General features: G+C 37.4%; 1 protein-coding gene across 10 annotated transcripts in view; it reads left to right on the top strand.

Moving 5' to 3' along the window:
* Positions 1–24,554, top strand: part of SGIP1 (SH3GL interacting endocytic adaptor 1) — a 242,247-nt gene that overhangs the window by 194,502 nt on the left and 23,191 nt on the right. For all 10 annotated transcript variants that reach the window (XM_040232658.1, XM_040232655.1, XM_040232654.1 and 7 more), the window contains one exon: positions 15,480–15,591. In XM_040232658.1, coding sequence (XP_040088592.1) covers positions 15,480–15,591 — 112 coding nt within the window. The remainder of the gene's footprint in view (positions 1–15,479; positions 15,592–24,554) is intronic.

The raw sequence follows: 24,554 nt of genomic DNA, 5'->3' as shown, positions 1-24,554 counted from the left end.
AATAGTAACATGTTTCATAGAGTTGTAGTGCTTGCAGTCAGGATTCAATAGTCAAGTACAAGGTCAGTGCACACAAAGTGCTCAATAGTGATTAACTCTTAACACCCTTGTCCAACTTCCCACATCCCTGGTCTGTTTTGTTTGGTTATTGCCTGCTTTGGAGAAGATCGGGTTGTTGCATTCTAGTTTTCTTCCACATAAAACATCTGGCAACTCCATCTACTGAGAGTTGCTACACGGCCCTCCCACCCCTTTGTCAGCAGGGGCAATGAGCAGTCTTTCCTGCCCTGGGTGTGCTGCAGGAGAATGATTTGGAAGCAGAAAGCCTCCTCCCTGCTGTACACTCACCCCCCACCTCCACCAGCCTCCACCAGACCCCATCATTAAAGCTAACTTGCTGAGACTAATGATCTGCCTGCTGATACACTCCTTGGGGGTGCTGTGTTCATTGCTGATGAGAGATGTTGGAAGAAAATCTGTTACCATCTCTTTTACAAAGAATTTGTAAATCAAGGCATTTCAGCAGATTTGACAAGTGATTTCAACTTCCTAAGAAAAGAATGGAGAAGCTGAGAATCACCAGAGGGATCTGTTTTCCTTTGCGTGATGGAGCCTTCATTGTGCGATAGCTTTTTTAAAATTGAAGTATAGTTGACACACAATATTATTTAAGTTACAGGTGTGAAATATAATAATTCACAATTTATAGTTATTATTAAACATTATCTATATTCCTCATGTTGTACAATATATCCTTGTAGCTTCTTTTACACATACTAGCTTGTGCGATAGCTTTTTATTGTGTGTCTTCTAAGAAGAGCTGTCCACAGATGGAGGCAGCCCATGCATTGTCCTCCTGACTCTGACTCCCCCAGACAGAGAGGAGGACCTCTGATTATCCACTTAAGTGAGAGCTGACACATGAATAAAAGAGGCATTCAAAGAAATGATTTCAAAACTCAGAAGAATCTCTCACTTCTAAGAACTTAGATATATATATATATATGTGTGTGTGTGTGTGTGTGTATAATAAATATATTTCATCAATACCACATATACCCCTAACAAATTTAGTCAATTACTTGTGAAAGGCCTTTATAAGCTATATAGTACTATATACATGCAATCATTTCTTAAATGATAATCTTAAAATAATAATTGCCATTAAATAAATACTTAATATGTGCTAAGAATTTTGCATTCATTGCATTATTTATTAAATCAAAGATAAATTCGAAGACATTAAGATAAGTCATTGCGCTTAAGCTATTTTAACCTTTTTGTATCTTTGGCTATTTTGCAACATGTATGTGGTAATAATTTCTGGTATAGCGTATACTTCCAACAGACAGGAACCTTCATGGACTTCTGCTGCTGGATCTACTGCTCTAAGTCACCAGGATATGTAGAAATATGGCCTTGGGCTCTCTTCTGCTGGCACACATTCACACAGTGTATGATTCACAATTGTGTTTCCGAGGAACTGCAGTGTCGCTTCCCCAAAGATTTGATTTAGAGGTTTGAACTGTGCCTCTGAGAAAACACAAAAGGTTTGGGTGAGGTTAATTTTTCAAGGATGTTTTGGTGACTTTCAGGAGTTGCAGTCGTCATCGTAGAGGGTGAGTCCAGGAAGAGGAAGAATGAGTTATTTAATGTTGTTATCCTTTCCTAGATTTCACCTTTTATGGACGCTGCTCATAGCCCATTCGCCAGGAAACTGGCAGCTCAAATAGCAGGCTTTCAGCCAGTCAGACTAGGACCGACAGCATTCTTTATGCCTCTCCATTCATAAATATCAACACCCTAGGGAAATAACTTTGTAATTCAAAATTACCAGCATCCACTTTTTAACTGTAAGAATAGAAACTACTCAAATAATAAAGGAGAAATGTGGAAACTTCAGCATTATTTAAGACACTAGTGTAACTCTCAATTTATTTTTCTTAGTTTTTGTGTTACATTGGAGCATAATTGATTAACAATGTTGTGTTAGTTTCAGATGTACAGCAAAGGGATTCAGTTACACATATACATGTACCTATTCTTTTTCAAATTCTTTTCCCATTTAGGTTATTGTAGAGTATTGAGCAGAGTTCCCTCTGTGAAATTGCACCCCACTCCAGTGTTCTTGCCTGGAGAATCCTGGGACAGCGGAGCCTGGTGGGCTGCCGTCTATGGGGTAGCACAGAGTCGGACACGACTGAAGCAACTTAGCAGCAGCAGCAGCAGCAGGTCCTTGGTTATAGCAGTTGGTTCTAGCAGTGCCTACATGTCAGTCCCAAACTCCCAATCTAATCCTTCACCCACCCTTCCCCCTGGTAACTGTAAATTCATTCTCTAAATCTGTGAGTCTGTTTCCATTTTGTAAATAAATTCATTTGTATCATTTTTTTTAGATTCACTTATAAGCAATATTGTATGTTTGTCTTTCTCTATCTGGTTTACTTCCCTCAGTATGACAATCTCTAGGTCCAACCATGTGGCTGCAAATGGCACCATTTCATTCTTTTTATGGCTGAGTAATATTCCATTCTATATATGCACCACTGCTTCTATCTATAAAATTTTTTGCCACACTATCATTATGTATACTCATTATAGAAAAACAGAAAGATATTAAAAAATGAAATAATCTATAATCTAATAGCCTTAGATAACCACAATTTTGGTATATTTTATTTCCAAGATTTTTCATGTGTAGGTTATGTAATTTATATTTTTATACATATGATAATTTACTTTAACATATGATACTTTTTCTTACTTTAACATGTGATAATGTCCCCCATGCCATTAAATTGCATTTGAAAATAGCTCACAGTTTGTTTTATTCTGATCATGAAACTGATGCAAGCACAAAATTGACATAAGCATGAAATTGATGTAATCCCAGATGAGCCCATCTTAGGGCTTCCCTGGTGGCTCCGACTGTAAAGCTGTCTGCCTGTGATGTGGGAGACCCCCGTTCGATCCCTGGGTCAGGAAGATCTCCTGGAGGAGGAAATGGCAACCCATTCCAGTATTCTTACCCGGAAAATCCATGGACAAAGGAGCCTGATAGGCTACAGTCCATGGCATCCCAAAGAGTTGGACACAACTGAGTGTCCAACTTCACTTTCTTTCAGCTACTTTTTAAAATTCAAACAATATGGAGAAGTATAGATAAAGAATAAATACAGAGAAAGAAGGATATCCTGCTAGTTGCAACAATATGGACGGATATCTTCAGTACATTATGCTGTGAAATAAGCCAGACAGAGAAAGACAAGTGCCACATGGTACCATTTGTATGCGGAATCTAGAAAAGAAAGTCAGACTCATAGAAACAGAGAGTAGAAAAGTGGTTGCCAGGGACTGGGTGTGGGGAAACAGGCAGAATTTGGTAAAAGTGTACAAACTTTCAACTATGAGATGAATATGGTCTGAGGATCTAATGTATTTGTTGTGTTTAGTCACTTGGTTGTGTCCAGCTCTTTGCAACCCCTGGACTGTAGCCCACCAGGCTCTTCTGTCCGTGGGATTTCCCCGGCAAGAATATTGGAGTGGGCTGCCATTTTCTTCTCCAGGGGCTCTTCCCTGACCCAGGGATCGAACCCTCGGATCGAGCTCTCGTCTCCTGCATTGCAGGTGAATTTTTTACCACTGAGCCACCGTGGAATCATGAGAAGCTAACATAAAGCATAGTGACTATAGTTGATGGCACTGTATTGTACAACTGAAATTTGCTGAGAGAGTAGAACTTAAATGTTCTCATAAAAGAAGGAAAGGAAGCAAGGAGGGAGGGAAGAAGGGATGAAAGAAAGAAATATATGTGAGGTAATGGATGTGTGAATTAACTAGATGGGAGAAATCCTCCTACAATGTATATGTAGGTCAGATCATCACACATACACATTAAACATCTTACAATTTAATTTCACAATTATACCTCAATAAAGGTAGAGAAAAAGACTCTGAAATCACAAGTGTGTGTGCGTGTGTGTGTGTTGCATTTACTTGATTCCAAAAATTCCTCCGCTGGGATATGCTTCCTTGGTTTAATAACCTTCTGGTGCAAAGTAAGCTTCATTAAATGAATAAAAGAATTTTTTCTAACCAATTATAACAAATTGTAAGCTGCTATCTTCAGTATAACCATTAGAAATTGAATCTAAACTTATTTAAATTTCAGAATTAAAATGAATCTAAATCACTTCCGTCCATCAGCTGCAGCTGCTGCTAAGTCGCTTCAGTCGTGTCTGATTCTGTGCGACCCCAGAGATGGCAGCCCACCAGGCTTCCCCATCCTTGGGATTCTCCAGGCAAGAACACTGGAGTGGGTTGCCATTTCCTTCTCCAGTGCATGAAAGTGAAAGGTGAAAGTGAAGTTGCTCAGTCGTGTCCAACTCCTAGCGACCCCATGGACTGCAGCCAACCAGGCTCTTCCGTTCATGGGGTTTGCCAGGCAAGAGTACTGGAGCGGGTTGCCATTGCCTTCTCCCTGTCCATTAGCAGTTATGTTTAATACCATAGTGACTTGATGCTTTTTATACCACATGTTCATTATCTTGATCTCTTTATTCTCTTTGATGTTGATAGTTTCATTTGGGGGCACATCAAAAATTCCAGGCTTTTATCTGCATTCATATTCCCAAGTTTATTTATAAATTGCTAAAAGGTAAACAACTTTTTAAAAAGTCAGCCAAAAGTTGTTGACAGATACATTTTTAATACCAAAGTTATATATTCTTTCATATGCATAATTCAGTCATAACCGGCTTGTCCCCTCTTTCAAAATACTGTGGTTTGAATTTCAAAGAATCTGGCAGTTTCTTCTACCTTCCATTGCATAGCCTGGTATATGACAGTTTATCGTCTGTGTTCTAATAACTTTTCACTTTATTACTGCATCAGGTGGAATCTTTTTAAAAAAATGTTTAAGGGGCAGTAAGGGTTTGAATTCAGTCACATGAGAGGCTATCAATTCAAATACTCAGCTCAACTGAGGCAACCCTGAGATGAGCTAATCACTTCTACTCGAAGATACATTCTCACAAGTACAACCAAAGACAATTCTGGAACATATCCTGTTAGCAACCACCAGTTTTATTTTCACATTGATTATAAGATGCACCTCAATTTCAGAAATCTTAATATTTTCATGTTTTCAAAAGTATGTTTCCCACAATTAAGGAAATATGTACAATTGTAGGCAAATAGAAGATATACTCTGCTCTATAACTTGCAGTCAATAGTAGCCATTTAAATTTATGATATGGAGTATTTTGGAATGTATATGTGTGTGATTTATATACATATACATCTACATAATCATATAAATGGTTCCATACTATTCAATTACATGAATGTGCCTATCTTTTATTAATGGAGTTTTAGGTTGAGTTTATCCTTTTATTTTTTGCTAGTATGTAAAATAGTGCAATGAGCAACCTTAAACTTATATCCTCGTGGACTTGTGTATATTTCTCCAAAAGATAAATTGCTAAAAATGGAATCACTGTGTTAAACAGTATGCACATTTCAAATAATACTACATATTACCAAATGTCCATCCAAAAATTCATACCAGCATTATGATTAACATTTTTTCTACACACTTAGCAATACTGAGTTATGCCAGTATCTTTTGCCTTTTCCAGTCTGGTAAAGTGTGATATGTGATTGTTTTTAATGCTATTTTAATTACTAAAGCTTTTAATATATGCATAATATTTCATTCGGTCACAAATCATGATTTGTTTCACTTCAATAACGAAGCATTTAAATTGCTTCAAATTCTCCTATATGCCTTGAACATCTTTGTACATAATTCTTTGATCTTAAGATATTTTCTTAGGCTTAGAGTTCTAAAATAGACAAAGATATACAAATATACCAAAATATGCAAAGTACTTTATGTATATTTTTATATGCAGTGTATGCACACTATACAACATACACATATATAAGATAAATTTCAAATAATTTTTCAACTAGTTAATGTAAAATTGTAACATTCAAAGATGTAGAGAGAAAGAAAAAAATAGAAAATTTTATATGTAATAACTTTGCTGTGACTCCTTTCCTTACAAACCTATCCTAAAATTTTTTAAACAAAGTTGCTATGAATTTTTTTTTAAGTAATACACACAATACTTTATTAGCCATCATTTCAGCTAAGATTCACAAAAGTACAACTCACCTTCTCAAGTTAAGTTCTCATGATAAAATTCTTTCTCCCGACCTAAGAAAAACTTCTAATTTTCTCTTTCAGTTCAGTGCAGTCACTCAGTCATGTCTGACTCTTTGTGACCCCATGAACCACAGCACGCCAGGCCTCCCTGTCCATCACCAACTCCCAGAGTCCACCCAAACGCATGTCCATTGAGTCAGTGATGCCAACCAACCATCTCATCCTCTGTCGTCCCCTTCTCCTCCTGCCTTCAATCATACCCAGCATCAGAGTCTTTTCTAATGAGTCAGCTCTCCGCATCAGGTGGCCAAAGTATTGGAGTTTCAGCATCAACATCAGTCCTTTCAATGAACACCCAGGACTGATCTCCTTTAGGATGGACTGGTTGGAGCTCCTGCAGTCCAAGGGACTGTCAGGAGTCTTCTCCAGCACCACAGTTCATTATCTCCTCTTATATACTAAATGTATATGGAGTTGAGGGGAGCCTGGAACAATATATTGGATATCGTGCTGCTGCTGCTGCTAAGTCACTTCACAAATTCTCCTTCTCTATTAATGTGTGTGCCATGTGCTCATTTGTGTCCAACTCTTTGTGACCCCATGGACTGTCGCCCTCCAGGCCTCTCTGTCCATGGAATTTTCCAGGCAAGAATGCTGGAGTAGGTCACCATTTCCTCCTCCAGGGGATCTTCCTGATGCAGGGATTGAACCCATATCTCCTGCATTGCAGGGGGATTTTTTATCCATTGAGCCATCATGGAAGCCCCATTAATGATAATGGCTGTCACTTATTGAGTATTTTCTATGTGCAAGCACTCAGATTTTCATATCCTGGCAAAGCTCCCTACGTTACTGTCCTTATCAGTGTCTTCACAGTTATTGGATTGGGTAGGAAAGTAAAGATCAATGAATCATGAAAGTATTCATCTGTAACACTAGTACCTGTACTAATATCAATTTGCCAGATTAACACTAGCGTCTATCCTCATCCATTACATAATATGCAGATTTGGTCAGTTTCTTCATGAACATCTGAAATAAACAATAGACATACAATGCAGACACAGCGCACATTTATTGCAAAGTGAAACTGCCAATCTTAGAAAGGATATGGAGTTCCATGGAGTCAAGGAAAGTGATGGTATAAAGCTCTTTAGGTCATATTCAAAGTCATTCTCAAATGAGGGTTTAGCAAAAATAAAACTTAATGATTGAAGAAGAAATAAAGGAAGCTCATATTATGGCCACTTTGAAAGAAAAATAAGAAATTGAGAGGCCCTTGAAAATTTGCTAAAATTCTCAATTAACCCTGTAATATAGAATCACTTTATAATCATGAATGAAAACCAAATATGAAACTAGATTGGTATATAAATCTATAATATAATTTTTATCAAAAAAATATGCCTTTCCTCAAAATATCCACAGAATCTCTTTTCTTCATTCTAAGAATTCATTGATTTGATTGCAGTGTGTTAATAAAAGATATTTTCACAAGTTTAGTTTATGACAATTTTGACTGTCAGTCAAGCTTTTTTATCACTATAGCCTATGAAATTTTAGCAGCCATTTAAATGCATTCATTCTAAGTGACTTTTTTCTGATACTATCAGATAAGGCATTCTACATCATAATAGTGGTGACATTATCTGCAAAAAATACAATCTCCATTTTCCAAAATGATGAAAGTGGACATCAGAGAGGTTATATAATTTTTCCAAGGTCACACAGTAAGTGAATAAAGTCAGGATTCAAATTTTATTCAATCTGATTCCAACAGTATTTGTATGGAATATACTCTATAAATTATAATTGAATTGATTATACTTTATTTATTAATCCTACTGATATGATCTGTTTTTTGGTTTTTTTTAGATAAAGCTAATTCAATTCTCACTCATGCTGCTTAGTACAGCTCCTGGAATTTTTTTCTCTCCTTTCATGCATTCTGACACTCTGTGTTGCTTCCATCTGTGAGTTCTGTCTCTGCATTCTCACTCCTGGACAATAGTGGGTCACTTGCCCTGTGTGTACAGCAGGCCTGGTAGAGTGGCAGTTGTTTGGGTTGGTAGACTGCAAGGGTGGGAACAGTCTTCTAAACAAACAAGACTGCCTTCTCCTGCTGTCCATACTTCAGGTGGCACTTTCAGAATGACTTTTTCCAGCCCCAGATGAACAGAGAGTAAAATTTGCAGCTCTTTTGACACCTGGCATTTGTAAGTGCAAATCCTCTTTACAGTCAGGTAGGGTTGGTGGCCCTGACATCCCAATTTGATAGGGATGCAGTTAGAATCGCTGACCCGCCCAAGGGCAGATATTAACAAAGAAAGAGTCATGACTGAAACTCACAGTGTGCGATGAAGTTCTAGATTCTTTACTGTAACATCAAAGCATAATAATTAAACGCATAGATGTCTTGGCTCTCTGGATTTGAGCTAGTTACTTAAGGTTCCTCATCTTGGTGAGGTGGTCATATGAATTAAAGGAAATAATATTATGAAGCATCACACAGAGTTAGGACACAATAAATAACATCTATTACCATTTATTGAGCCTATAGTGACAAACGCTACAAAACCCCTGAAGGAAGCACTACTCTGACATAAATTCTTATCAAATTTAAAACAACTGAAAATAAATCTTCATGAACTGAACTGGCCTTGATTGGAAAAAATGTTCTAAATTTCAACTTTGCCAAGCAGAAAACATACAGAAAATGGAGAAATGTGTGCAGAAAGTGAGGAGGAAATGAGACCTTGCCCACTCCTCAGGCTTGCTCTGGACAAACCATGAGGACGCACTTTTCCTCCACACGAAAGACTGGCAGTAATGCCGCCTCTCTGTGCAGCTTGGTGCACGAGCAGTCATTCATTTGCCAAGTAAACTTTGTGCTCTTACTCAGTTTCTGTACCTAGGTATTTTACTTCCTTTTTGCCCTCTTTTTTTTTGTATTTTTCCCTTTCTCTTCTAAAATCTCTCTCCCTTTCCCTTTCTCCTTTAATATTTTTACATATACAATCCCTACTCCTTACTCACTTATCTTTTTCACTTTTTATTGACATATAGTTGACTTGTGCTTTGGCCCAGCCACTTCATTCTTCCTGGAGCTGTTAGTAATTGCCCTCTGCTCTTCCCCAGTAGCATGTTGGACACCTTCTGACTTGGGCGGGGTGGGGGGGAGGTTGGGGAGGGAGGGGCTCATCTTCCAGTGCCATACCTTTTCAGCACAGTCCAAGGGATTCTCCAGGCAAGAATACTGGAGTGGGTTGCCATTTCCTCCTCCAGTGGACCATGTTTTGTCAGAACTCTTCACTATGACCTTTCTGGCTTGGGTGGCCCTGCAAGGCATGGCTCATAGCTTCATTGAGTTACACAAACCCTTTCATCATGACAAGACTATGATCCATGAAGGGATGCTTTCGAACTGTGATGATGGATAAAATTCTTGAGAGTCCCTTGGAGAGCAAGGAGATCAAACCAGTCAATCCTAAAGGAAATCAGCCCTGAATATTCATTGGAAGGACTGATGCAGAAGCTGAAGCTCCAATACTTTGGCCACCTGATGGGAAAAGTCAGCTCACTGGAAAAGACCCTGATACTGGGAAAGATTGAGGCAGGAGGAGAAGGAGACGACAGAGGATGAGATGGCTGGATAGCATCACTGACTCAATGGACATGAATTTGAGCAAACTCTGGGAGATAGTGGAGGACAGCAGAGCCTGGAGGGCCACAGTGCTTGGCTTTTCAGTCAGACACAACTTAGCAACTGAATAACAACATAGTTGATTTACCATGCTGTGTCAGTTTCAGGCATGCAGCACAGTGATTCAGTTATAATACTTACATATATATATATATACACACACACACACATACAATATATATTTTCTTTTTCAAATTATTTTTCCTTATAGGTTACTACAAAATACTGAGCATAATTCCCTGTGCTGTATAGTAGAATGACCTCTTCTTTTAAAGGTGTCATACTAACTTTTTTTAACCTTGGGTTTTGTGTGCATGTGTGTACCTGTGTGTGTGTATATAACTTTGCTTGGTAATGAGAGTCATAGAAAACTGCCTTTCAGAAAACGTTATCACATTATGGTGATTCTGTGTGCCTTTTTCCATTCCTCAGAACTCCCTAAGTATGCATGACAATTACTTTCCAGGACCACAGAATTGCTATTTTGTCAACAAGCTAATGGCAACAAGTTGTTCTTCTAGGAGGACTACATATGTGCCCACAGATGACTAATGTAATTTTGTTGTGACTTCTTTGTTCCAAGAGCAGAATAGTAAGAGTTTGGGACCCAAAGTCAAGAAGTACTAAGTTTGCATCTCTATTCTATTCTTACTATTTACTAACTGGATGACTGTAGGCAAGGCTACTAAATGACTTGAAACCTCAGTTCTCTCATCTGAAAAAGAGGGATAATAATGGCAGTTTCCTAATAGAGATATTATCAAAATTAAGAGTTAATATCAGTAAAACCCCTTGAATAGTTCTTAGGATGAAGTAAGAGGTATAAAGTTTTCATTGTTGCTACTATTGTTTTCGTTAGAGTTGGGACACCTTGGATTGAATTTTGGCTTCACCACTTACTAGCAGAGTGAACTTGGACTAGTGAAGTAGAGATAATTATCCTGTTTATCCCCTCAATGTATAAAGAACAAAAAGCATGTTAATGTTTGATATTTTATTTTGTTGTAGAACAAACATAATAATTGCTATTTTGATCTTGAATTCTTTAAAAATAATCATTAATAGTAATAGAATTGTTATAATACTGAACTATTATCTAACTTCATAGAGTCTTCATTTTTCATTCATGTCTAATATTATAGTCCTCTTCTATACTGTAAGCTCCATGAAGGGAAGGGTAGGTACATCTCAGACATTTCTGTGAATTCCTCAGCATCTAGCACAATGCCTACTTGTGCAGGAACTCACATTCAAATGAATCAAAAGATAAATATACATTCAACCAACTTTCATCTCCTGTTATTCCAAGCATTATATCAAGTAACTTGAATAGATGATAGCTACCATGTAATACACAAAAAATTAAACATGCATGATAGAATTCATTGTTCTTATCATAAGAGAAATTTAGAGTTGGAAGGAATTTGAAAATTTTGGTCTATCTCCTTGCTCAGTGAAGAATACCATTTGTGATATCATCTCCTTTCATTCTCTGCCTCAAAAGCTACTCAAATTCAGAGTCAACTCTAATTCAACAATGTTAGTAAAGCACACCCTGACAAAATAACAGAAACAAAAACAAGATGTTTTTCAAGTACATACTGTCAACTACAAATTGGCACTTGCCATCTACTTCTACAAGGAGTAAATTATGCGCTGCTGCAACTGCTGACTTTCAACACCCTCTGAAAGGAGTTCAGCGTGGAGAGCTGAGGCACGCTGTGCTCTGGGAAAAACTGGCAGAACAGGTCTGCAGATAGATATTTTATGAACCAATTTTTTTATTTTGTGAACCAATTCTTGTATCTCTTCATATCTAGAAAAGCACTAAAATCCTTCATGGTGACAACTGCTCCTCCGGACTAGCAGAAACCTTCTGCAAAAAAATATGAGTTTGATTGCATGTATTCCCCTTTCACCAAAACCACATATATTCTGACCATTCCCCTACCTCTTTGGAGCAGTTCCTCAGAGCTATCTGAAATGCTCTGAAAGTTCAAAGAAATGTCCTCATTTTGCCCCTAAATAAAACTTAACTCATAATTCTCAATTTGTGTGTGTGTATGCATTTTTTAAGTCAGCAATACCATTTTAAAGATTTCACAAATTTTATCCCATTTGATGTCCACTACAAGATGCTTTTGAACTGTGGTGTTGGAGAAGACTCTTGAGAGTCCCTTGGACTGCAAGGATATCAAACCAGTCAATCCTAAAGAAAATCAACCCTGAATATTCATTGGAAGGACTGATGCTGAAGCTGAAACTCCACTTCTTTGGCCACCTGATGTGAAGAGCCAACTCATTGGAAAAGACCTTGATGCTGAAAAAGATTGAAAGCAGGAGGAGAAGGGGACAACAGAGGATGAGATGGTTGGATGGCATCATCAATTCAACAGACAGGAGTTTGAGCAAGCTCCGGGAGTTGGTGATGGACAGGGAAGCCTGGTGTGCGGCATTCCATGGGGTCACAAAGAGTCAGACACGACTGAGCAACTGAACTGGCTGACAAGCCTTCAAAATAGTTATTATTATCTATTTTATTTTAAAAATCAGGAAACCAAGTCACAATTAGATTAAATATCTTATTTCTTGTCATATAGATTGTAAGTGGAGGAACTGGGATTCACACCCAAGTCTATAAGATTCCAGAGTCCTAGCAGCATTTAAACCAAGGAGCAACATTTCTTGTTCTGCTCATTGGGCAATTAATTTTGCAGTGAAAAAACTTCACAGTGCTGTCACTTGGACTATTGTCTTAAGCTTTTACTTGCATATGTTACTGTTACTAGTTTTTAGAAATGCTTATATCTTATTTTCTGGAAGTTTACATATTTATGTCTCCAAATGTGTAAAAAAAAAAATATGTAAAAATAACTTACACATAGTAAAGTCTTTGTAAATATTTGGCATATTCATTTAAAACACCATGAAAAGATATTATTTTCAAATCAGTTTATTTCTGTGTGAGAAAATTACTCTTTCTGTTTAAAACTCCTTAGATTCCTAAAACAAAATGATAGAATCCTACTACACAAAGATTATGTAATCTATTGCCTTCATTTTATGATTGAGAAACCTAAAGATAATTGACTTGCCCAAGGTCACAAAGCTATTAACTTGCAGATGCATGGCCATGAACTCTGACCCCTAGAGTCACTGTCTGGTAATATTATTTCAGATATTCGAAAATAGTTTTGAGGCCGATCTTGGTCATCTTAGACCATGAAGTTTGAATTTTTCAGCATCTTAGACATTCTCCTAGTTTTAGCCCAGTTTTCCAATAGTCAAATTAACAAAGACTTTCTAAGGTACTGCAGGGAAACAGAAACATTCATTTATTATTGATAGCATTTTCATTGAGTATACTCTTTATGTAAAATAATCTGGCATTCTTAGTAATCAAAAATTTATCTGACTTATGGTTTAGTTGTCCCATTTTGTAATAATAAAATTATATCTTAAGAAAATAATTGAAAGAAAAAGACCAATTTATACAAAGATGGATTTAAATAAGTTCTACCTAGAAATGGCCGAACGTTTGGAGAATGTTTCTTCGTAGAATATATACTCATGGAAATGATGTATAAGCCAGATAGCAATAAGGAAAATTATGTAATAAATGAAAAAAGTAAAAAAGAAGATGGCATATTAATTGCAACGTATAAGGATGTGAAGAAATTAGAATTGTAAATTGTGGATCCTTTAAGGTAAAAGGGTTCTTTGTCAAATCTTGCTATTTCTCCTTCTCTGGCATTGCTGATTAAACCCATAGTAAGAACTTTGGTGCCCAGAAGTGAATGTAGCTAGAGTATAGGGTTGTTGGAAGGATAGAGAGGAGGTGTGTCAAGAACAGATCTGAGCCAGGCTGCGTGTCTCAGTCCATTCTGAATTCTATGACAAAATGCCACAGACTGCATGGCTCACAAACAACAAAAATTCTTGAGAACAAGAATTGTGTTTAATTATCTTTGAATCCCCAGCATCTACCACAACGCCTGATGTGTGTGTGTGTTAGTTGCTCAGTCGTGTCCGACTCTTTGCGACCCCATGGACTGCAGCCCACCAGGCTCCTCTGTCCATGAGATTTTCCAGGCAAGGATACTGGAGTGGGTCGCCATTTCATACAGTGGATAATAAGCAAATATTTGTTGAGAATCAATGCCCACATCCAAGACATTGAAAGTCAAGGGAAGATAGAAAGCAGACCCTAGCATGAACTAGAATTATCAAAGAAAACTTTATTGAGGAGGGAAATATACAAAGGGTAGATCTTCTCATAATCAGAGAAGAGGATGACAGTTACTGAAGGTAAAAGATAAAAAACATACCGTGTAGTGTGTGAGGAGGTGGGGACAGTTAAATGTGTTTTGTTTGATAAGGAGAAGCAGTGAATGTGTGACATAATTAAATACTTTGTTCTTATTAAAACTCTTCTCTCCAGTACTATGTCCAGAGATTGTTAATGAAGGCAATGATCCTAAACTTAGGCCTTTTGGAAACCTCAAGGTGCATTATAGTCATATAAAAATGTTTCATTTAGACAAATTTTATATTAGAAACAGTTTCCCAGATGACTAGTAGTAAAGAATTCACCTGCCAAGCCGGAGACAAGGGTTCTATCCTAGGGTCCGGGAAATCCCCTGGAGAAGGAAATGGCAACCCACCCCTGTGTGCTTGCCTGGGAAATCCCATGGACAGAGGAGCCTGGCAGGCTACAGCCCATGAGGTCACAGAAGAGTAGGACACGACTTAATGACTAAACAACAAAGAATATTATAAACAGTATAGGGGAAAAACATGAGCTTTATGAATTTTAGTTGTCCCGCTTAACTATGTTATTAGGGCAAATCACTTAACTCTTTGAGCTTCAGTTTTCTTTCTGTAAAATAGGAATATATTGCCTATCTCCCACTGGGCTGATGTGGGGCTTGAATGCAGTAATTCTTATAAGATATTCAGTGCAGTGCTTGGTATATAGTAGATATTTAGTACATATGAGCACTACTGTTATTTTTAATAATGTGAATTGATGCATTGGTGTGTGTGTGATAAGTCAAGGTGGACATTTGGGTTACATATATTTGGGGATAAGCACACTTGAGTCTCCTTGATCTGAGGGTAATTAGAAATGGAAACAACTCAGAAAAAGATAATGTATAACATGGTGCCCCATGGCTGTTTGCCTCTTTAAAATGAAGTAATGCCAAGACTTTTGAGTCTATTGGCAATTGTATGATGTGAATGCTCAAACAGGAAGCTAATAATTTTCTATACTAACTACCTGCTGTACAAACTGTCATGCAAATACTGCCTTATGATTTATGTAAACATTGAAAAATCCCATGACTTTATTCTTATGCTTGGATTTTTTTTCTATGGTAGAATACCTAATTGAATTAATTTCAAGTGTGTTTGTCTGTAAACCAGCCAAATATTTCCTTTTAAATACTTGAGCTCTATGTTGAATATACAGTTATGGTTCTTAGCACATTACTTTGTTTCAGTAATTAGATTTCATCCTATAATCCCTTAATGAGGTTTTAGTTCCACATATACCAGGCTGTCTCCAATCCATATTAAGTGAAGATTTTTCATCTTATACAGGTTCTTCCAGGGGACCCAGCCCCCTAACCATGGGAGCCCAGGACACCCTCCCTGTTGCAGCAGCATTTACAGAAACGGTCAATGCCTACTTCAAAGGAGCAGATCCAAGCAAGTAAGCCTGGGGCTTAGTCCACTATATTCTCCAAACCCTATGCTATTCAGCGGGGAACACTCCACATATAATTATTTCATTCCACATCCTAAGACCAAAAAAAAATCTAGTCAGCAATAACAGGTGACATACTTAGAATTAACTTAATTATGAACATTAACTCACTGCTTTCTTTAATATATATATATAAATATATATATATCCTCCTCATTCTGTGGCCCTTGGGGAAGCTAGTACCCCACGGGGCTCCCCCATGGCCCATAGCTAGAGGCAAGAGGATATATATATATGTATTCCAAAAGGTCCAAAATTCTAATCTTACTACCCAGAAATCTCTGATTCAGTCTGTTTGTAAGTTACAGGAAACCCTAACTCAACTCTGTCAACAATGAGAAAATGTATTATCTCACAAAAGGAAATGTCTAGATCATGTCTTTATTGTCTTAGTCTTTCCTGGCTGAAAGTCACTCACCTATAAGCCGAAACAATGGTGCATTTCAATGAGAACCTGGAATAAAACTACCTTTCCATAACATATAGATTAGTAAGAGAATAAATTATATTAATATGTAACCCTTGTTAAGTAAGGAAAAACTAGCCAAAAAAATTGTAATCACAGCAAAGTAAAAATTTTAGATAAAAATGTACCATTCCCTGTTTACATGAGCCTCATTTATTTCACTTGTATCAGTACATCTTGACAATGGACTTCACCTGAAAGCACATGTGATGTAATTAGATACTTTGCCCCTCTGTAAGGAGTCTCCTGGATGGGGTTCAGGAAACCTATGGATCCCTTGAAATCATATTTCATATCTAATGTGTATGTCTGCATGCACATTTGTCCATAGAGGGTCTACGGCATTCATTAATTTTACAAAGAGGTCAGATTGAAAAAAAAAAAAAAAGGTCTAGTGATTGTTAATCTACATTGAAAACTAAACGCCTAAGTCAAACTGATTTTGAAGTATGTGACTAATGCAATTCCAGGTCTGAATTTGAAGGATAAACAAAGGACAAACCTGAGAGGGGAAAGAATTGCTTTTTGTTTTTTACTTGCAGGGACTAGGGCTTAGGAAATCTTGGTATCCATGGAATAAAAGATCAGAAAAAAATTAAATGTGCATATACTATAGAGCACTATACTGTTTTATAAAAATTTTATAAACAGTGATGTTAAGGATGGTTAGGATGTAGATCTCTATATATATTTTAAGTGAAAATCTATATGACTAATTGTTAATCCTCTTTACACTTCTGAAACAGTTTTTTAGTCTAAATCTAACAGTATTATGCTGGAAAAACTAATATAATTAGTAACTCTACTCCTATCTAGCCATTGGGATCTATCAACTTCCCTAAATATCCTTTGAATCAACACTTAGGTTTTATTCTGGGCCCAGAGTTTTGCAGAGAAGTAACCACTGTGGATTCTGGTGTCTTAGTTCATTTGGGTTGCTATAACAGATTAGGTGGCTTATAAATAACAGAAATTTATTTTTCAAAGTTCTGGAGGTTGAAAAGTCCAAAATCAAGGCCCTGGCAAATTCAGTATCTGATGAGAGCCTGCTTCCTGGTTCATAGGAATCTTATAGAGTGGAAAGGGCTAAGGAACTTTGTGGGTCTCTTATAAAGGCACCAGTCTCATTCATGAGGGCCCTACCATTATGACCTAATCACCTCCCAATAGCCCCACCCAAATATCATTTCACTGGGGATTAGGTCTAAATATATAAATTTTGGACATCACAAACATTCAGTCTATAGCATTCTGGTTTCTTCCATGCCTTTTCCTTTTCATCTTCAAAGCAGGACGATCATTTGCCACAACCACACATCAATAGAAATTAAAAGTTCATCATAGAGTATGCATTTGAACTGTTAGAGAAAAGTAAGCATCATGAGCTTAGTATACATACTTTATATACGTAAATATGTGTTTGTTCTGTGGACTTCTTCTTTGAATGAAGAATTTAGATTATTTTCTGTATGACCAGTTCTAAGGACTGCTTATTACTGACTAATCTATACCTTAGAAAACTCAGGGTGCCTTAAATTACAGGTAGAAACACACACCCCCAAAAAATAACTAGTCAAAATTGTGGAGAGATATCTATAATGGAGTGAAAAACATTGGGAATCAGAGAAGAATGAATTCTTTTTTGTACACTTAGCAATTGGCTTTAATTCATTCATTTATTCAGAGAGATCTAATTTGTAGTAAGGATACTTCTGTCCCCTAAAATCTATTCTCAATATATCATGTCACCCCTTGGCTCAAAATCTTCCTAATTTGTTCAGAGTAAAAACCAAATGCTTCATAATGATGCATAAGTTTTGTCCTTCGCGACCCAGTCCAGTTGCCACCTCTCTGATCTTGTCTCTGTCACTCTCGTGCTTGTTCATGGCCCTCCAGCTACTCTACCTTCCTGGCTGTTGGTCTTTCATCAGCCCAATCCCATCTGCATCTCAAGGCCTTTGAATCTGCGGCTCCTTCCACATTAGCGAGATCTTCTCCCAGGTATCTCAGTGACTTGTACCCTCCCTCCCTTCAGGATTCTGCAGCAGGCATATCAGAGGCCATCCTTGTCCATCTGTGTAAAGCAGAAACTCTCCAGCCCTCTCTGCGGTCAACACTTCCCTTCTCCCTACCTCACTGTCTCTTTCTCGATAGTTAACGTTTCAGTTGTTTTCTCATTAATAAACACTTTAATCAACGTGTTCCATGTTTTCAGTTTCACTGTCTGTCCCTTCTCCCACTGGAGTGTAAGCTTCTTGAGAACTGGGACCTTGAGTATTTTGTTCATTGTTGTATCCTCAGTACTTAAAACAGGACCTGGCAAGGAGTACCCAACGCATAGTTGCTGAACAAATTGAGTCCAGTTACTCACTTAACATTTACAGGATGTCTGCTATGTGGCCACCAATGTACTAGACAGTGGTATATTGGCGGTGAAGACAGTTGATATGGAAAATAAGACTTGCACAGAAATATAATGCAAAGTCCATTATAGGAGGAGAATAGATATGGGACAGTGGGGTTAAGAAGTCCTTAATAATGATCTTTTTTTAAACCCCCAAAGTGGTGTAGCAGCCTACCAGTCACTTGTGGAACTGTGCCTACACAATCTGGGTTCTTCATCTTGTTTCAGTGTCCCCGGCACGCTATGACAACTGAGGTTTGTACCTGCGAGCCTGGTATCCATGACCTTGACATTTCAATGCTGTGGCACTTGAACCAAAGGAATTTTAGTGCTTTTCCTATCCCCTCCCAAATGACCTGAGTCTTTTAAGGATAACTGCATATATTGAGTCTTTTCTCAATTATATTGTTATAAAGTAGTTGCAGCATATACTATATGTTGGTACACGGGAGATTTAGTATATTTCACTGAAATTATGAGATCTGAAACTTATGAACAGATTATGAAGTGACATGCTTCTAAATTTAATTTCACCTCCTGTGATGAAATTAGAAGTGAATCATTCTAGTTGCTGTTGCTTCGTCATTCACGTTGAAGGAAACAACTCAAGTGATAAGTTTGATCATGGAGTGAGGTGGGGTAGAGGTTAAAGCCAAACATGGCACCACATGGAAAAATGATACAGAAAAAGCATGTGGGTTTGCTTTGCCTGCGGTTCTCTCACATCCTGTATCAAACATGTTCTCATTTGTTTTCAGACCACACATTGAAATGAGACATATACTACTTTATTTTATATTGTGACATATAATCCATGCAAATATGGTTTACATTCTATCTGAGTATTCAGAACAGCTTGTAACAGGTATATCTGAAACTTTCTCAGTAGCTCATAAGCAGAGAATTCCTTGACTTTGCTGCCACCTGGGGGAAACACATCTCCTGTTATTAGCTCCTATTTGAACAACCCTAGTTGCTGCTGCTGCTGCTAAGTTGCTTCAGTCGTGTCTGTGCAACCCCATAGACAGCAGCCCACCAGGCTCCCCCGTCCCTGGGATTCTCCAGGCACCACTGGAGTAGGTTGCCATTTCCTTCTCCAGTGCATGAAAGTGAAAAGTGAAAGTGAAAGTGAAGTCATGTTCTGACTCTTAGTGGTGGTAGGAACTAATTCTCTAATCTTCGGAAAACCTTTGGTTTCTCAGTTGTATTCTATTCTTCTCTTATCACCATATTTCTATTACATCTTCAAGTGTCTGTCTCCTTGCTTAAATGGGAAGTTTGCTCAAGGTCATGTTTGTCCTGTTTCTCACTGCCCATTCTGTATATGCATTATATAATGTGTGGTTCATTGATTAGGCAGCTGATATATAATTAAGAAATGTATGAACTTATTTTTAAAACATTTTATTGAGTTCCTGCTCTGCACTGGGTTCTATGTTTTGCACCTTTGCCTTCCTAGAACCTAAGACACAGAACTTGCCTTCACAGTAGTAGATAAAATAATGTGCAAGAAACTACAAAATAGTTTTGTTTTTTTTTTAATCTGTTCATTTGTCCAAGGAACCTAAAGAAAGGAAAATCTAAAGAGGGCTGAATGGAAAGGATATTAAGGAAGGCTTTGGAAAGATCTGCCTTTGAGCTGAGTCTTGAAATATGAAAAGGAGTTTTTGCCTAGTGCCAAAGTCAGTGAAAAGGGATGATAAATAAAGGAAGGGAAGTAGCCTATGAACAGAAGTCTGTGCTTGAAAAGAAACTCATGGGTTTAGTTATCAAAGCAGTAGAAGAGACATTTTATGTAAGGGATACATTTCTGACGACCTCACATAAATTAAGTCCACACGTTTCTTGACCAAAATAGGCCAGCATTTCTGTTGACCAGCTATCACAATGCTGCCTGTGGCAAAAGGGACAACCCAATTCATGAGCCACTTGACCAGTTGACCTTGAAATTTTGTCATTCTAGACAAATTTGTGGGGATTCATATGATTTCACATTTACTTCATAAAGTACATGTGTTACTATTTCCATATAGCAGTATTTCAGATTTCCATGATTTAAACTCACATGAAATATACCCACATCACTCACTGATGAGGACAGTCATTACTGTTGAACAAAGAATTTCCTTTAATGAGTGAGTATAGGTTGAAAATATTAATTATATATAGAAAATTTCAGATGATTTAGACATTGAATGGATTAATAAATCATCAAAGATCTGACTCTGACAATTGAGATAAAATGCAGAAATAAAATGTAGGTCAGGAGCATAGGTGCTTATTATATTGGCTTATAGTGACAACTTCTCTCATCATCCATCCAACATTGTAAGCCCTTTGAAGACAGAGGCTGTTTTGCTCATTTTTTAATTGCCTTCCCACTCAAACAAACAACTTACATATGAGTCAATAAATGTTTATTGAATTAATAAATACCCACCCCCTCCTCTTGATGACTTGCTTTCAAAAAACAAACTTTATCCTTTACCATGACACCATGTAGAGCTCATTTTGCAGAACCTGGAAAAGAAACTGAGCAGAGTCCTTACCAAATAAAAAACATTCGAGCCACTGCTGCTAACAATATACTCAGTGATGGTAGATGCTACAGTCTAATTTAAAAAGTGCTCTGGCTAGATGTTGTCTTCTTCTTGAGTTGTCAAATAAAAGTTTTCATGTCTCATATGTTGGAAAATGTTGGGTAGACTCAGCTTAAGGGAAATTCCAGGCTTCGTCCCAATTCATCACCAGTAAATCAAGCAAGGCTTGTGAATCTAACACATAGAGAAGGAAGACAGCTGAGCTGACACCAAACTAGGAGATCAGCCATATTCTCAGAGAGAGATGGAGGGGCAAACTTCCAGACACCAAATTTCTCATTCAGAGCAGTTCAGAGTTAGAGACGATAATACCTGAGAGGGAAAAGCGTGACTTTAGGAAGCTTACCTGCCCCTCCACCTCTAACCCAAACCCAGCTTTGCACAGACAAAGGCTATAGCAGTTCTTCACATAGCTATTTTGAATGTGTACCAAGGGCTATCTCACCTGAACCATTTGTGTCTCATCAGTCACAGTTACACAGCATGCAAGGTGAGTATAGGACAAATAGAGTTTCCTATATTCAAGTGTGAGCCAAGTTTTCATTGACCGAGCTCAGTTTCCCTAGAAAGTACACTAGGGAACAGTGCAAGGGTCAGTCATCCAGATGTATCCGAAAATCGTAAAGAAGTTCACTCATTATAAATATTTATTATTTCCCAAAGAAGAATAATCATTTTGAGGTTTCTGCTTCTGGTCAAGATTGAGTAACCAATTGACCCTTCTACCTGAAAACACTTCAAAACGGACAAAATATATGAAACAATAATTTGCAAGACATGGGGCCTCAGGGAAAGGACAGTCACCCCTGAGAGGTGAGATGTGCCCTATGATTGCCCCGACTGACTTCCTGGGAAGTATCCAGCCCGTGGATATAGAGAGAGCCCACCAGCCTCACAGCTGTTCGTGGGAGAAGTCTCACTGAGGCACGCTACACTGCAAAACTGGCTGAGGAGGGCGCCCGAGGAGGCTAAGGGCTCCGGGCTCGGGAGAAGCTGGCAGTGGAGAGTATGCATATGGAGTCTGGAGCCGCGGACCCCATCTGGGCACTGGGGCAGCCCAGCCACCGGCACCTCAGGAGTCAGACGCTACGGAATCTGCCAGTGTCGCTGGGGTTGCAGTACCCACCCCCTGGGGCACCCTGCACTGCAGGAGCCTAACTCTAGATAAGCCATGAGGACTGCAAGGAGCCTGCCTAGCAAGCACACTGCAGCGAGGAAGAGGGGAAAAAAAAAAAAAAATTGCTTCGTTTTGCAATGTCTCTCTAGTGCCCTCTACTGACAAAATATAACAGTGCCTGTTGGCCAAGAAAAAATACATACCTTAAGGGCTCGATACTAATTCTCTAAAAGCAGGCAGTAGAGAGTGAATTGGAACTCCATTAGTTTTATTTAGAAATTGACACAGAGATCCTAAATTTCATGTGGAAATACAAAGGACCTAAAATAGGCAAAACATTTTTGAAAAAGAACAAAGTTGGTAGAATAATGTTACTTGATTTCAGAACAATTTAAACGCTACAGTATCAAGACATACTGGTTGTGGGTTTAGCATAAAGATGGACAGAATAGATCAATGGAACAGAACAGAGAATTTAGAAATAAACCCACACATATGTGAACACCTGAATTTTAACAAAATTGCCAAGCGGATAAATTCTACAGGTGGTAGTAGGATGATTAGATATACTCATCCACACAACTAAAAAATAAACTCGGACCTATACCTCGCAGAAAATATGCAAAAATTAGCTAAAAATGGATCACAACACTTAATGTGAAACTAAAAATAAAAAATTTCTAGAATAGATGAAATTTTTGTGACTTTCAGGTTTATCTATGATTTCTTAGATAAGACTCCAAAAGAATAAACTGATTAACTAAAACCCATAAAAGAATAAATTGATGAATTAAAAACGTATGCTCTTTGAAAAAAAAAAAACTTCTTCAAAGTTATTAATACTCTAAAGAGAAAGAAAAGCCAGACTGGGAAAAAAATCTTTGCAAAGCATATATCTGTTAAAAATATTTGTATCTAGAATATACAAAAAACTCTCAAAATTCAGTAAGAGAACAGAAAACTCAGTTTATAAACTTGGCAGAAAGTTTAAGCAGACACTTCATCCAAGTAGATAAATCACAAAGAAACACACGAAAAGATGCTAACATCCTTAGCCATTAGGGAAATGCAGATTAAAACAACAATGAGATACCATTACTCACCTATTAGAATGACTAAAATTAAAAAGACAGACCTACGAAGTGTTGGTGAGGATGTGAAGGAATTAAAACTCTCATACTCAGCTATGCTTTCCACTTCAGAAAATAGTTTGGCAGTTTCTTAAAAAGTTAAAGTTACACCTACCATGTGATCCAATCATTTCACTCTTATTTATCCGAGAGAAATAAGAGCATGTGCCCATAGACAGATTTGTACACACATATTCATTACAGATTTATTTGTAATAGGCAAAAAAAAAATGGAAAGAATTCAAATGTTATTCAATAAAGGATTTTTTTTTTAAATTGCCTGTGGTATATCTATATTCTACCCAGCAATAAAAAGACATGAACTATTGATTGCCACACTATGTGAGTGAATCTCAAAATAATTATGCCGAGTGGAAAAAGCCAGATCAAAAAAATCACACACCTTTTGATTCTGTTTATATAAAAATTTTAGACAGTCCAAACTAATGTGTACTGTCAGAAAATATATTAGCAATTGCCAAGAGATAAGGAGGAAAGGATGGAAAAGTACAGGAGAGAAAAACAAAAACACAAGATGAAACTTTTAGGGACGTTGGAGATCTTGACTATCTTGATTGTGTGATTGTTTCACAGATGTACATTATGTCAAAAATTATGGAATTTTACACTATAAATAAGTGCCAGTTGTATATCAATTATATTTCAATAAGGCCCTTTTAATTTTTTTAATTTTTATTAGACAGTTAATTTACAATGTCGTGTTAGTTTCAGGTATACAGCAAAATGAATCAGTTATGCCTATACATATATCTACTCTTTTTTAGATTCTGTTCCCATATGATCATTACAGAGTAGAGTTCCCTGTGCTGTACAGTAGGTCCTTGTTAGTTATCTATCTTACATGGATTTCTGTGTATATGTCAATCACAACCTCCCAATTTATCCCTCCCCGGCATACCCCATGGTAACCATGAGTTTGTTTTCTACATCTGTGACTTTATTTCTGTTCTATAAGTAAGTTCATTTGTCATATTTTTTTTAGATTCCATCTATAAGTGATATGTGATATTTACCTTTCTGTGTCTGACTTACTTCACTCAGTATGAATATCTCTAGGTCCATCCAATGTTGCTGCAAATGGCATTATTTTGTTCTTTTTTTATGGCTGAGTAATATCCCATTCTATTATGTGAGTACCACATCTTCTTGATTCATTCTGTGTTGATGGACA

The sequence above is a fragment of the Oryx dammah genome, unplaced genomic scaffold (genome assembly GCF_014754425.2).
Source record: "Oryx dammah isolate SB20612 unplaced genomic scaffold, SCBI_Odam_1.1 HiC_scaffold_28, whole genome shotgun sequence".
Lineage (NCBI taxonomy): Eukaryota > Metazoa > Chordata > Mammalia > Artiodactyla > Bovidae > Oryx > Oryx dammah.
This window is presented reverse-complemented; position numbering and strand designations above follow the sequence as displayed.